Here is a 15,206-nt window from a genome sequence, read left to right as displayed (position 1 = left end):
ACAGAATCTTGTGAGACAACTGCATTTCTCTTTCAGACTTGGGTGGTCAAATCTGTGTTTCATGGAGCAGGAAAGACCATCACCACTCAGTGCCTGGTGCTCATTTTTACACACTTAACCACACTCAAGAAGAGTGGTTTCTACTAAAAGAGGGAGTGAAAGATAAACTTTGCAAAATATAAAAATCATTGGTTAACCACTTAGATTTTGTTTAATATCTGGTGTAGCACAGAAAAGCATCAATGCAGATGAAGGGACCCTGTGGTATTTGCCCTGGAGATGACAGAATTTGTTACCAGCTCCATGATGATACCGCCATACACGCTCTCCACAAATCCACAGCTAACATCAGCTCCTATTGCAGATCTAAGCAACTGTACAGCTGAATTTCCACGATTCCACTGTTTGATTTTTAGCAGTTGCAGATAATTTTGTATATTTTTCTAATAGAGCATTCAAGTTGCAGCATAACATTATCATTGTGAGTAGGATTCGCTTCATCTAATGTTCAAATTTCAATTTTCTAACTGTTTTGCTTCCCAGCTTTTTTTTTGGTCCTTTTTTGTTCTCCTCTCCTCCCTGTATTAGCTGCAGTTTCTCATATTTCGTGCATCTTTTTTTTCAGTGTTATTCATCTTTACTTCTTCTTCTGAGTTAAAAATCCTTTAATTTGATTGCTTTCAAATATGTAAATCAAACCAGACACAAGAAGAAAAAAGATTTGTTCAGGAGAACAGGAGGGTTCCCGCACCTGGAAATTCTTTGAAGCGTAGGCAGCTTCCTTAACAAGCATCATGACAATAAACCTCACAATTTTCTAAAGCCAAATATAGGATCTATACAAACAATTTTTTTAATGTGAAAACACGACTTTATACATCATAGTGTATGATACACACTTCAAACACTTTCAAATCAAAGCTTGATAGACCCCAAGAATTCTTCTATAGTACATATGTAGTAGTATATAAAACAATTATTACTACATGCTAAAACAGATTTCCACAGTCTTTTAATTAAGCACAATATATATTATATATATATGTATATACTGTATATAGATTTGTTCAGATTAATAAGTGGACTGAGCACACACACCCAGCATAATACACTCCAGTAATTGCCTAACAACTGTGAACTTACTGACATTAACTTTTTTTTCTTTTTTTTTAATCTGACAAAGCTGCAGAAAATAATGTTTTTGCTGTTCCTAATAAACATAAGCAAGTAGGAAAACTTTTTTTTCAGAGGTAGAGGTTTTATTGCGTAAAACACTGGATAAAACTGTACTGCTTCAAAGACATTTTTATTCTAACAGCAGAAAGAAAACAGTCATTGCTGAAAAAACAACTTTTAATACTTCTATACCAGAATAAAGTTCTGTCAACTGATGTATTATAATAATAAATAATGACCAAGAATAAACTTTAAATACAAAGTTTTCTAATTGTTACAAGCATAGCAACAAAATCCTCTACTCTATTGATCTCAGATTTCCTCCAAGATAGAAATTTTTCTTTGTGTAGGAATGTAGACAGTATTATGACCAGTATCACAGACTACAGAAGTTACAGAGAAAAAACTTGACATGTTTAGATATGAGAAGCATGATGATATTCAGAAACTGACAATGCATCACTGCTGCTGTCACTTGTTTGTATTACAAGTTACAAATGTTCTGGAAAAAAGGTCTATGTCAGAGGGGAGAATAGGGACAGTAGCACCCGACCAAATGGAATCAACACACACATCACAAGGAACAGGAGATGTTTCCAGTGTCACAAACAGAATTATTGCCTGTCGTATCTGAAAATGCTCAGAAGACACAAAAGAATACTGAAAGAGCTCCAAAAGTGCAAGAAATGGAATGTGGGGGGCGTTTGTATTTTTTTTCTTTTTTTTCTCTTTTTTTTTTTTCTTTTTTTGCTAAGATACTGAAGGCAGCGCAAACACACAAAAGCAAGCGACTGACACAGTCACCAAACACAGTAGTGCAGTTAAAATCCTAAAGCTTACTACAGTCAGAAAGTTTCAATAACATTTCAATCCTTTATCTAGGATCATAGAAACAGTTGCATTAAGTTTATCAACTCGATTTAAGTAAGGCAGTGAGAACTATACTAGAAAAACAAGAAAAGCAGCTTGCTCTGTGCCAGATGGGTCCAAGTTACACAGTGACCTCATTTAAACTGAAACTTCAGTTGGATGACATCCTTTCCGACAGCATATGCAAACCGTATTCCTTATTAGCCTGAGATTTTTTTTTCCAGTCTCAGGGTAGCGCTAAGAATTTTATTTACATTGATTGCAGTTTAGTATTTTTTGTAAACTGCTTTAGGCAGAGCTGAAGTTTTAAGGCCCTGGGGTTTTACTCTGTGCTCCCAGCCTGCAAAGAAATATTGACTTTTTTTTGTGTGTTTTTTTTTTTTTTAGGTCTGGATGATTTAGTTTTAGAAGAAGTTAATACTTCTCTACCATCACAATAAACAGCACCAATTTTGCTTCTATCAAAGGAAGGACATTAGAAGGCTAAAATTTTATGCCATTCAGAGAATTTCAGAATAAACCTTTAGTTATTTTTCTTATTTATTTATTTATTTATTTATTTTTGTATGTGGTTCATTATAGACTCTCAAAAGCTTCCTATGTGGCAAAGAACTTAATAAATTTGGAGCATCCAATCAGTAAAAAAGCTAAAATCTGCAAAAATATAGAACACATTTGTTTACAAAAAACAAAGAGATATCAGCTGAAACACTTTTCTTCATTAGAGACAAAAAGCAGAATGTTTGGATTCATAGCTTAAGTCAAGCTACTTTGTAAGAGCTTGCTCCAGAAGAAACTTCTGCACAATGTCTGTAACACTTATAAAAACTAATGCATGAAAATTAAGCACGACTGGGGAATCCTTCATTCAAGTGTAAAAACAGGGATTCAAAAGAAGTTTGAAAGAAAACAAGGTGAAAAGAACAGAAAAAGGAAAGGTATCAACCCTCTGTGTAATAAAATTCTGTTTCTCACCAGCACCTTCTATAGATAAGGCTGACTAGTTTCACTAAACAATATTTCTATATATCGCACTTCTACTTTTATAGCGACTTACTTCTTCATCAGCACAAGAAAGTATAAAAGCATTTCCCTCAATACTGAAGATGATTTAAAAAAAAAATAATACTAAAATAAAATAAAATGGAATCACACTTCAAATCTGCAGTCACACATTGGGATGCAGATTTTTTATTTTTCTTTAAGCATTGATTCATTTGGCTGTGTATTTAAAAAAAAAAAAAAGTAATAATAATAATGAAAGAAAGAAAGAAAGAAAATGTAATATCGCAATGCTTGCCAGTACAGGTCAGTACTGACCCCAGCTTGTGGGCCGTCTAGGGTTTCTCCTATACTGCAGTTGCAACACCACTCGAATTGATTTTCTCTGCAATGACAGCTCCAGTCAGACTGGCACCATGGCAGTCTACCAACACATCTCATTACTATGCTAGGCAAATGACAGCAGCTGGTGTCATATTATAAAGGTGTTTTCAACAATGAAAACACAGCCCCTCAATCTTCAAGGCAACGCTAAATCCTTCAGACAGTATCATTTTTCTGTTAAGAGCATTATTTTTGGACAAAGACCACTTCAAAGTTTGAAACTGCCCTGCTTTTTTCTTTCTTTCTTTTTTTTTTTTTTAATAACTAACAACCTCCTTGCATTTTTAGATCACTTTATTATCCCACCTACATTGTTTGGAAGTACTTGTTGCCAGGTAACAGTTTAGCAGCCATTTTCAAGGGCTGGAAATTTATTTGGCGAGCGTAATATATATACTTAAACACACCCACATATGGAATGTGTGTGTATGTAGATACATATTTAGTGGGTATATAACTGCATATGTGCATATGTGTGTAAATATATATATATATACATGCACGTGTGGGTACATATATACATATATATATATACACACTTAAGCGTTGGGAGCATCCTGTACACTTCTGAGAGTTGGCACGCAATTCTTTCGCCTGGAACGCAGCCAGCTGACTGCGGCCCTTGTGCCCACTGAAGCTTTGTGCAGCACAGGGCCATGAAGGGCCGGCAGGGTCTACTCCAGCCCATGGCCACCCTCCTCAGCCTGCTCAGCTGGGCCTGCTGCACGGCCAGCTACATCCTCCAGGCTCCCCGGAGCTTCCGAGTCTGCCCGAGAGCGCTTGAACCTGCGGTCCGGGTACTGGCTGTTGTCAAAAGGCATGCGATGGACACAGAGGACGTGGGTCTTCAGGTTTCCCTTCTGGGAGGCACTGTACGGGCAGTATCGGCACTGGAAGGGCCGGTGACCTGCACAAATGACAAAAGGATAGTTAGTTTTTTTCTCAGTTTGTCTAGTAAAACATGCTGTTGAAATGCACCACACCAGATAGCCCACCCGCTGAAGAAAATATCTGTATCTTTTCAGTGAGAATAAGAAAGTTGTGCTTCTTGATCTTCGCCTGTTAAAAGAAACCCTGTTTTAAAAAGTCTGTGCTACAGGTTTTCCCAAAAAGTGCAGTTATTTCTCTCTCCTCACACCCCGCTGTAAATCCGTCAGCCAGTGATCCAAACTAAACTCTTGTAAATACGGTGCTATCGTGTACTAGACTGCCTTTCCTTATACATGTTAATTATCTTTTTTATTGAAGTGCAGTTCAGGGATGACAGTGTGCAGACCCTCTGTCCAATAAACATACTTTGTCTTTGGGTGGGTTTCTGAGTCAAGAACTGTATGTTTTATTTTAATCACGCAGATTACTTTTTAATGGAAAGAAATAATGGACTGTGATAACCAGGGCCTCAAACCTGCAAACATTTACTCCGGCGAGATTATTCCTGTGAGTAAAGTAGCACAAGCACAGAAGTGTTTGCTGGGCTGGGACCCAAGGTTATCACCAGCTTTAAAATAAAATGTCTAAGCCAGATTAGAAAAGGAATGTTAATGCACAAAATCGGATAGATGCACTTCTTGTGTGTGAAATAGCAACCGGCTGCAAAAGGCAGGCATGAATGAAAGACATCACTTTTTAGTAACTCTATCGATGAGCTTTCCCATATTTTTCATATTATTGTGACTTTGAGCCTTCATGCTGTATCTGGTTTTGGAGGTTATGTTTCAGCAATCACATTTCAACCTATGCTGGGAAGTTGTTGATGTGTTTTACTGGAACTTTATGAGCTTTGTCTCTCAAATTAACTTAAACCAGGACCATCTGAGGTCAAATGTGCTTAGCTTGCTTTAATTCGCTCAAATAAATGAATAAATAAATGTGCCAGACCATCTACATAAAGCCAGGATAAGTGAAAAACAATACCCTATCTCCAAACGCAAAAAGCACATTTTCTTCTGCATTTGTGGTGCTATCTAGCAGGCACAAACCAGATGCGCGCATAGCACAGGACTACACTTCCCGCTCTGTGGGAAGGAGCTGAGACCATCTCACCTCCATTTAAGGTGGGACATCCAACTCGCATATTTATGCATAAATCTGGTGATGGAGTTGGTTCTCTCCTGGAGTAAATAAAGGCATTTCCCTCAACAAATTCATAAGAATAAAAATAATGAAATCTGCAGGTTGCTGATCTTTACAATGCTAAATTTCAGTGGAAATTTTTCGTAGCAATAGCAATGGGAAAAAAAAAAAAAAAAAAAAAACACCAAAAAACTAAAAACCAAAAAATAAACCTCTACATAGATAATGTTACAGCAAATGGATTTGGCTTTTATAGAAAAAAAAAATAAAAAAAATCAACTGGAAGATATGAGGAAATAGCCAAATGAGATTGAAGGTGTCCCTAGTGCCTTTTAGAATCAGTCCTAAAATCAATACAGAACCACAAAATGCTTGAAAAATTTAGAATACAATAGTTTTGAAAACTGGAAGCACTCTCAGAACTGCCTGAGTGTGAAGAAGGTCTAGAGAAAATCTGATTTCAGAAAATCCAAAAATAGTTGAAAACTCAGAAAATAAGATAAAACACAATCATCACATTTACTCCTTTAACTGTCAGAAACTGAAATAGTCAATAGAATTTACAAATCAGTTTCAGATTCTTTAATTCCTCTTTCTTTTTCTCTCTCTTGGATAAAGCCTCTGCCCCAGCAGAAAAAAGCTGTGTGGTATATTGTCCTGAAATACCTGGGACAAAGTGGATGAAACATTTTGTAAAGGGAAGAAGACTTGCTCTGTGAAGGACTGAAGTGTTTTTTTTCCTTTGTCTGCCACCATCATTTCCACCTACACACTACAGTATCCACACCAGCAGCACCAGCTCCATTCCTGTATTTCTTGTTTCATTTGACCATCTGATGACTGCTCCCCTTACTAAGAACAGATGAACTGCTAGTTTGTGACTAATGGTACAACTTGCACTTAGGTCTTATTTACTTCATTCCTATCAATGCTATGCAAAAAAACAAAAGATATCCTGGTAATTGGACCATCTTATATGCTGGGTGTACCAAAGAAGACATATGTCCTTGATCACTGCTCCAATCAGCAGCATGCAGGAAGCACACACACAGGGACACAGGTACAATGTGTTCAGTGTCCACACAATGAATGCCTCAGACACCATGTAGCATGGAGAAATTTGGACTCTTCCAGCTGGAATGAGCAGTGCTCACCAACAGCACGAGATCTCACCAAGCACCTCTTGGTGCTTTGGACATAAGTAGCTACCATTAAATGGCCAACACATTCCTAACTATCCCCCACAATTTTTAAACAAAGAATCCACAAGCATTTGATGGAGCTAACAACCTCTTATGTGCCAGAATAAAAGCAAACTCTTTCTGCCCACCCTTAAACGAAATTCAAGCCTGAGCAGTTCTGTATGGAGAATGTCATTTGTTAATTCAATGAACTTTAATAAATCAGACAATATAAAACACACCTAGAAGGATTCAGTTCTGCATCGCCTCCCCCACAACGTACTTTTTCAGGCCATCAAAATTTCACATCACTGCCTTGTGAAAAGTAAGTACACAATAAGTTAATTTGTATTGTCACTATGCAGTACAACTGTGGTAAAGAGCACATTCATTTTTAATCCGATATGAATAATATATAAATATGTATACAGAGTGAGGGTCATAGGAAAGCAAGCGGTACATTGTTTACAGCAGAAGTAGTACAAAAACTAGAGATTATTTTCACTTGCAAAGATAACAATATCTGCAATTTGCTTGTAACTAGGGGGTGAAGGAAAAGACCCATTTCTCTTAGGTAGCCCATCCATTAATTATAGCTCAAAAACTTGTTGTGGGCAGAAGGCTCTTAAAATAACCCTTTCCAGATAAGTTGGCAATAAATTTATAACGTTTTATCTATCAGTGTTTGGTAGGATCTTTCTTAGCAAGCAATGGTTCATATATATTTTACTCACTACGTATCTTCCAATAAAATTATATGAAAGCCCACTAAAAAAAAAAAAAAAGAGAGAGAAAGAAAAGAAAGCTTCCTGATATTTCAGGAGATAAGGTATAATGCATTGCATTTGCAGTAAGGATAATTAGACAAAGGGCAGGCCAACAAGGGGAGCGAATTACTGTGCATCTTTCTCAGATAAAAAAAGTGAGGATAGAGGACAATGTGTTGTTTGCAGCTGAAATAATCCTGTTGTAGAGTAATATGCTATGAAGTATGTGACCCGAGCGTGTGAAGAGACTTAGTAATCCCCTGGACTGAAGCTGAAATTCTAAGGAAACTGAGACACAGAAAATAATAACAAAATAGTTAAGCTGACAACAGCAGTGGCTGTACTCAAAGAACAGTAACATTTAAGGTGGTACGGATTGCCCCAAGAGGGCTGATTAACTCCAGCTCCTGCTGAAGCTGGTTCTCTGAAGTGATCCAGACCCTCCTGAATAAGGCCCAGCATGGGCAGCAGTGCTGAGGCAGCTTGGGCTGCACTTCATTCTACCTGTACCTGGAGAGAACCAGAAGCCAGAATGGAACATGCCTTCTGGTCAGAACAGAGAACCCTTTGTGGGATGATTATGTAGAAAAATCCCTTAATGTCTGAAAGTAGCCCGCCTTTTTAAAAAAATATGCTGCTTTGTTAATTTAGGCTTTGAGAAAAAAAAAGTTTGTTTTCTTTCTTTCAAGTTTGTGATCTGACATGTTGCTTTGTGACACATCATGTCAGCCTGCATCAGTCACATCGTGTTAGGTTTCATAACATGGCATGACTGATGCAGCCCAACATGGTGCTTCAACTGAATGGAGTCAGAAAATGCAGCTTTTTGGAAAGCTATGGATCTCAAAGTCTGTTTTTTTTTTAATGACGATTTAAAGGAAAATGTATTTAAAGCGGGAACTTGGGATTTAAATAAAGCTACTACCCATAACTGAGTTGTTAAGGATTGAAATATTTGCCAAACCTATTTTGCTTTATTTTATCCTTAAAACTCAAACAGTAGTACTGAAAAACATAACAACTCAATGTCAACATAGTGTCATCAGGTTACTTACTGTAATCCAAACTGCTGATAGTTACTAATTTATTAACTTTGATATGGATCCATTATTTAAGATTAGCACAAAGGAATACACAAACAACGGAGAGAGAAAGAGTGATGAATGCTAAAGTCTTTCTCATTAAAAAAAATCATTTACACGGTCAAGCTGCATTAATTCTCCACTTCTAAAAATATTTGATCGGCATCCAAATTCTATAAAAATTCCTGCAAAGAAACATCTTATTTTTGTGGTATTACAGGCGCATATGTAGGGGGTTGCACTAAAACGTAAAAATGGGCATTGGACTAGTCATATGAATAAGATCAGGAATTTATTCCAGACTGTTAAAAGTGTACTAATCACAGCAAAATCATGGCTTTCTCCCAAAGCAGCAAGAAAACGGTAATTTGAAAGAAAAATGCCAATAATACATCACACACAAGCCGTCTGTTGTCCCCACTACACCACTTTTTATGATATTGCATATGTGTACGTATACACACACACAGATACGCACATACAGACTCACCGACACACAATTCAATGCATAAATTTAGGGGAAAAAAAAGCAGAAGAGCAATAAAATGATGAATAGAAAACAAATGCTGTGCAATGTACTATAAATTATAATTAAGTTCCGAAAAAAAACATGGTTCTTAGATATGACATTTGTTCCCTTAAAATGCAAAAATGGCTGTGATTATCTGACAGAATGTTTTCCAGAGATGGCCAATGGCTATAACATTTACTGCGATGCAATACAGCAAACTCATTTCAGTTTTCTTTGCTTAGTTTAAGAATATCCTTTCGGTGAAAATCGGAAACAACAGCCATTAGCTCTTTAAAGCAAATAAATGACTCCATCACTGAGAGATATTTGAAAAGCCTCAAAGGTCTGTATTTCTTGGAGGCAGATCTCTGCAGTTCAGATGCTGGACACCAGAGGTCTGAACCCCCCTGAGGCTACTGTGCCAATCCCAGGACAGGGATCACCTCAGGCTATAGCTGGGCACTCTCAGCAGGACCTGGATGGATGGCACCAACATGCCCCATCCCTCTGCATTGCTGCTGTAATCACACATTTCTCAGCCACTCCAAAGCCCCAGTAATGACGGTCAGACAGATGTCATGGCTTTCTCAGACCAGAATCACTGGATGCCTGGTATGGTGGTGAGCACCGCCATTTTAAAGCAATGCTATCATAACAAAATAACAAGAAAGGGGAGAACTATTTTCATTTAAATCTTGGCTAGTGTCATTTCCTTTTTTTAATATATAAATTTTCATAAATACATTTACTATTCACAGCAAACATTCCAAATCCTGTCTGTATTACCCATGAGAGCAGGAAGGCTCTAAAGCAACCATTCTGATCTGGAGCATCACAGTATGGATGGGAAAACGCTGAATAAATATATTTGTCCAATAGACAATAATGTCTCTGATTGAGCCATTCCATTTTATTGGTCTCAAAATATGCATTTCATGAAACTCCCAAAATACCAAGCAAATTAAGTACGTCCAATCAGGTTCATATATGTAATAAAAGTTTTTATATAACAATTCAGAAGTATACGTTTATTCACATACAGGTCCAGCACAACACAAGTTGGCCTTTTGGGAAAAATTACAATATTCTGCAAAGTTTATATGTTTATTGGATAACAAAAAGGAAGGAAATTAACATTTAAAAATTCTTTATCTTATGTTGACCAGGAATAGCTGTACAAACTAAAAGCTTTGCCTAAGGTTTTTTTTTTTCCTGACAATTTACTGTAGAACTACATACAATAAAAAGCATAGATATCTGTATTTTAGCTATGTCTGGGCACATTTTCACCTACCAACACTAAGGTTTTGGGTTGAGTATTTGCTGTGAGATGCATAAGGCAACCCTCTAAACACCATCTATTCAAGTACATTCCTTCATTAATCACAGACTCAGTCCTACGGATAGTCCTAAAGGAAACTGGAGGAACTGCTTGTTGTAAGAGGCACCAGACTATGGCTCACCCTGTATGTATTTCTTAAAACACTTCACGCATAAATCACGTTACCTAAATTACACCTAGAGAATACAGAGCAGATGCTTCCAGGGGCAGCTCAAGTCTGAATTGGAAATAAACCTCTCTCTCTCTGCAAGACATATATAAGTTCTTAATTAAGAAAAGATAAGTTGGGGTTCAAGATCCATCTCATCGCAAAATACAGCCAGCAGCTTTGCCCTAAATAAACACATTAAGGATGTTTGGAAAGCAGTGACCTAAAACTAGAAGGATTCATCCAACTGAGAAGACCATCATCCCAGGTGGATGATCCAGAAGGAATCCCTCTATAGGGAGCAATGAGGTGCACGGCCCTGTCCAGAGGTCACCACCCAGCACAAAGCCACTGCTGGGATGGGACAGTGAGAATAGCACCCTTGGTCCCCAGGTACCTGCAGTGCTGGGATGGTAAAGAACTGGGCCATTGCAGGAGAGGTTCAGACTAAGAAAACATCCTCTTAAAAATATATAAATAAATAAATAAATAAAAGAAAAAAAGAGGTGAAAAATAACCCTCAAAACTTTCTATGTAAAACAACCAAAGGGAAACAAGTACAACACAACCAAATGTACATTCATAATAAAGAGAAATAAGCAGAAAATGCTAATGGTTTCCCTTACGCATCCCTTATTACAAACTCAGTCACAAAATTATGGAAAACAACAGAAATTAAACAGTTGTTACCTCTGCTATATACACATGGTGTGGAAATTACTTATGTTTGGAGGTAGAGTGAGGAACTTGCTGTCCCTTTGCAGTACACTAAGTAAGACTATCACAAAGCATTTGTTTCCAATGATATATTGGTGAGTTATGATCTTCTGGGAAGACAAACTTCTTGTATTTCTTGAAAAGAGGATAAAACAGCAATGTTATTCAGCTGCAGACACTCAGCACAAACTTTAGTTTTCAGAGTAAGCTTTCGACACAGGATCTTCTGATTAAGAATGGGTCTTGGGGTGGAGGGGAAAAGGAACACTACCAGCTGAAAGGTCCTCTTAAATAAATACAAAACATTACTGAATCCTGTAAAACACGAATTGTCCTGAAAAACACCTTCAGACTTTGTTCTCTAAAGACTCACACATTTTAAGCAGTGGCCACACGATGAAGTGCCCATGCCCAGCAGCACTGACTTGGTTTTGGACATGACAACATGAGTTACGAGCACAGTGCCTCAGTGCACCCCAAATGAGGTTAGTGGGAATGCTGTCATTGATTGAGCTCAAAATGTCAGACTATCATTGTCCCATGCTTTGGTAAATTTAATTACATTTAATTTTTCATATTTATTTACTTTAGTTTATACACATAAGTGGAGGACAGAGTTCTTATCAAGGGCACTCAGTAACAGTCATAAACAGTAGGAAACCTCTGATTGAATTTATAACGGCAAGAGTTAGAGGAATTCATAAAATCTTCAATTGTAACCCCCTTCCAAACCCTCAACTCACACTATTTGGCCAAACACACAAGTATTAACCTGCGGCTGTGCCACATTCTCATAGCGGCTCTTATTCTTCCAAAGCCCAGAGGCAAAGCCTCTCCATCCCTGCATCCCAGCCCTGGGGCTGCTCCACCACAGGGATGGAGTGCTGGGCACAGCTCCAGATGACCTTCTTCCTTCATGCCTGCTGGACCCAGGAAGTCCGCAGTCAAGGAAATGTGTTTTGAAAGCAAGCGGCAGTATTCTTTAGTATTAAGAAACCCCAAGCTCTTCTACTTATCAAAATTACATCTTCAGAATCCCACCTTTGTCTTTACTTACATATTGCAGTTAATTGCTATGCCTATTCACTCCTCTGCTAGTCTTAATCACATAAATAACAGTGCATTCACATTTTAACCCCCTTGAGGGAAATATTTCGGTTTTCCTACTAGGCCATTCACAAGTTTTCTGTCTAATGTTCTGTCATATTTTTTAATTGTCTCAGTAAATATTTATTATTTCAGGAAACATTTAAGACTTCTAGAATGAAGCTTTTTTTTTTTTTTTCTTTTTAATTTAATGTAGCTGTGATTTCCCAGAATAAAAGCTGTACTGGGGGCACTGAGATTTTGGTAGAAGATCAGGCAGCTCAGAGGTGTTAATAGGCAAGGTCTTGTCAGTGACTATATTTTGCAACCAAATAGCCTGCCCCACATGAACAGCTGCCCCTATGCATGCAACAAGGTGACGATCAGAAACCCCCCATCTTCCACAAGTCACTTAAATTTAAGGAGATTGAGAGGTACATGGAGTAAGGTTTGCTGAACTGGGACCCAAAGCTAGAATAATTGCTTTCTGCATGTATAATGCCAAGTAGGATAAGCATGTTCTCCTTTAATTGCAGCTGTTGCTTTGTTATGTAACTGGGGTAATTTAGGTGGTATTTTGTCACATTATAGCTTGTCACCTAACTCATGATTCTCTATCTACAGTGACACATTAGTAAAGAGACTGAGGAAAAACAAAACACTAAGTAAATAAATATCCAGCTTACTAATAGCTAATACTGCAAATTATCCAGGAGTAGCTCACAATCCCACTAATCATTCCATAAAACACTCCTGTGACCTGCTTATGGAGTTTTGCAAGCAAGGCCTGCAGCACAACTGTGGCACCCCAAATCATTGCGGGGGCTGCAGACTGCGGCCCTACCAGCCAGCACTGCACACACACTTGCACAGAGAATATTTATTTTTATCATTACCCATTCAACGAATCAGGAGCTACAACAGTAAAAATTAAAAGTCTGCAAAGAATAAATTGAGCATTAACTTTTTGGGACCTCTTCCTCTGGAAAGTACTGTTGATGTTGTCATAGAAAAAGTGTCTTTTTTATTAAGTCACAAAGGAAATGCTTTCTTCCCTTCTCCTTCTCTTTTCTATAAAAGGCTCTCTAAAATGAAAGGTGTCAGACTTTGCTTTTTCTTCTTGGCATGATCCAGAATGTATGGCTGAGGAATGACAGATGTCTGCAACCAGCTGCAATGAAGCATGCTAAACTTTCAGTCTAATCCACTTATTTCACTGCAGTCACGTAAACCAAAACAAATGGGCAGTGCCTTACATTATAAAAACACAGCAGCATTACTTTGTTGCATAATGTAGCTGATACGCCATCTTTTTATCATTTTTCCTACTGCAGAAAGAATTCACCTCTTTATTAAAAACAGCCCCTGAAAGTTCTCCCATTCTGCTCTCCTCTATTTTTTCCTTTTAGTGTCACAGCAGTCTCACGATGCCCCGTGCATTACTCAATACACTGCCATTAGAAAAACACTGTAATATTTTTCCAGGAAGACTGCTTTTGCTTTTAAAACAGCAGTCTCATTCAGAAGCCACGAGGCCTCATTCTGCTCTTTCACCCTCCTGATGAGCCTGCAATGCTAACACCCCTGTGCTGCTCCAACCAAGGTCCACACTGGACCCACTGCCACAGTTGTGTTGGCTGTAGAGCAAGTACTCCGCGTGCTCGCCCTTCCTTCCTCTAATCAAATGGGAATGCCAGTGTGGATGCAACTAACCAGGCCAGGCTCACTGCTCTGAAAAAAAATACCTGCTTTTAATGAGGGGGAAGAGCCTTTGCCCACCCACTAGCACGGCCTGGTGAGCCCCCTCGGAGCGGTCCTGTGGGGCAGCGTGAGGTGAGCGAACATGGTGCCGCTTCCTGCAGGGGGAGGCCCTGCCACCCCCGCGTGTAGCGTACAACCTCATGAACCCTCCCTCCTTTAATCCTTGCAAGGGAACAGAAAGGGTAAGGAGGCATGTGGTTCTCCCCCTGCCAGCAGTTTCAACAGCTGTGAAGCACTCTTTCAGCGCAATTCATAAAAAAAGATGTGTTGGATTTCGCCTATGGCAGAATGGCGTACGATTTCTGGCCCTTCAGGCTAAAACAATAAATGCAAAGAGGAAAATTTGAGATTTCCCCCCTTAAACTTCCCACAACAACCTCAGCAAAACCACATGACTTGTCTTGTACAATCTCCCTGGTGTTTTCAGTGCTACTTTGGCAGGAAATCAGAATTACTGTTATATAAATTCCATCTGATGCCAGAGCTACCATCTGTGAGTAAAACTGCTTCACCTACGTCTGCCGGCAAAGCCACTCTCCCAGAGACAAGGGAGAAGGGAAAAAAAATTTGATTAATTTGCAGAATGCTTGTGATTTGCTCATATATTATTATAACTGCTCATCAGCACATGACAAATTCCCAGCACTCTGCACAGGAACCCGTTCAGTTTCAGCAGTTTTTTGCGTCGGCACCTGACAGACTGCAGAGCCACTAATGACTTTCAGATGCTTACAAACAGTAATTCTATCTTCAGAATAAAAAGAAAAATCCGTAGGAAGAAAAGAGCAGAGTTAGTCTATTCCATTTCCTTCCTGTATATCAACATGATTTAACTCTTCGGGGCAGCCGCAGTTCCAAGATCACAACACGGCTGCTACTTGCCTGTGGGAGACAAAGGCTGCCAGTCCCGGGGGGCAAGGTGAAAGCAAAAGCCGGGCTCTAAAGGCTCTCTCTGCGCCAGCTCCGCTGAGAGATACAAAGCAGGTACTCCAGGAAAAGGCACACCTACTCCCAAAGCAAGCACAGGCTCTCCTCAAGGCTTCCGAATTCTATATCTATTTTCCTATTTTAATTCTTCTGATAACCTTCTGCATTTTCAGCAAACG

At 38.7% G+C, this 15,206-nt stretch overlaps 1 protein-coding gene across 7 annotated transcripts in view; it reads right to left on the bottom strand.

Moving 5' to 3' along the window:
• Positions 1-2,605: 2,605 nt before the first annotated feature.
• ZNF536 (zinc finger protein 536) overlaps positions 2,606-15,206 on the bottom strand; it is a 314,380-nt gene continuing 301,779 nt past the window's right edge. For all 7 annotated transcript variants that reach the window (XM_085551816.1, XM_015874058.3, XM_085551820.1 and 4 more), the window contains one exon: positions 2,606-4,339. In XM_085551816.1, the coding sequence (XP_085407942.1) occupies positions 4,107-4,339 (233 nt within the window). In that variant the 3' untranslated portion in view covers positions 2,606-4,106. The remainder of the gene's footprint in view (positions 4,340-15,206) is intronic.

The sequence above is a fragment of the Coturnix japonica genome, chromosome 6, assembly GCF_054131305.1.
Source record: "Coturnix japonica strain WE chromosome 6, WE-NBRP24, whole genome shotgun sequence".
Lineage (NCBI taxonomy): Eukaryota > Metazoa > Chordata > Aves > Galliformes > Phasianidae > Coturnix > Coturnix japonica.
The sequence above is the reverse complement of the archived record's forward strand: the minus strand, read 5'-3'. Positions and strand labels throughout refer to the sequence as shown.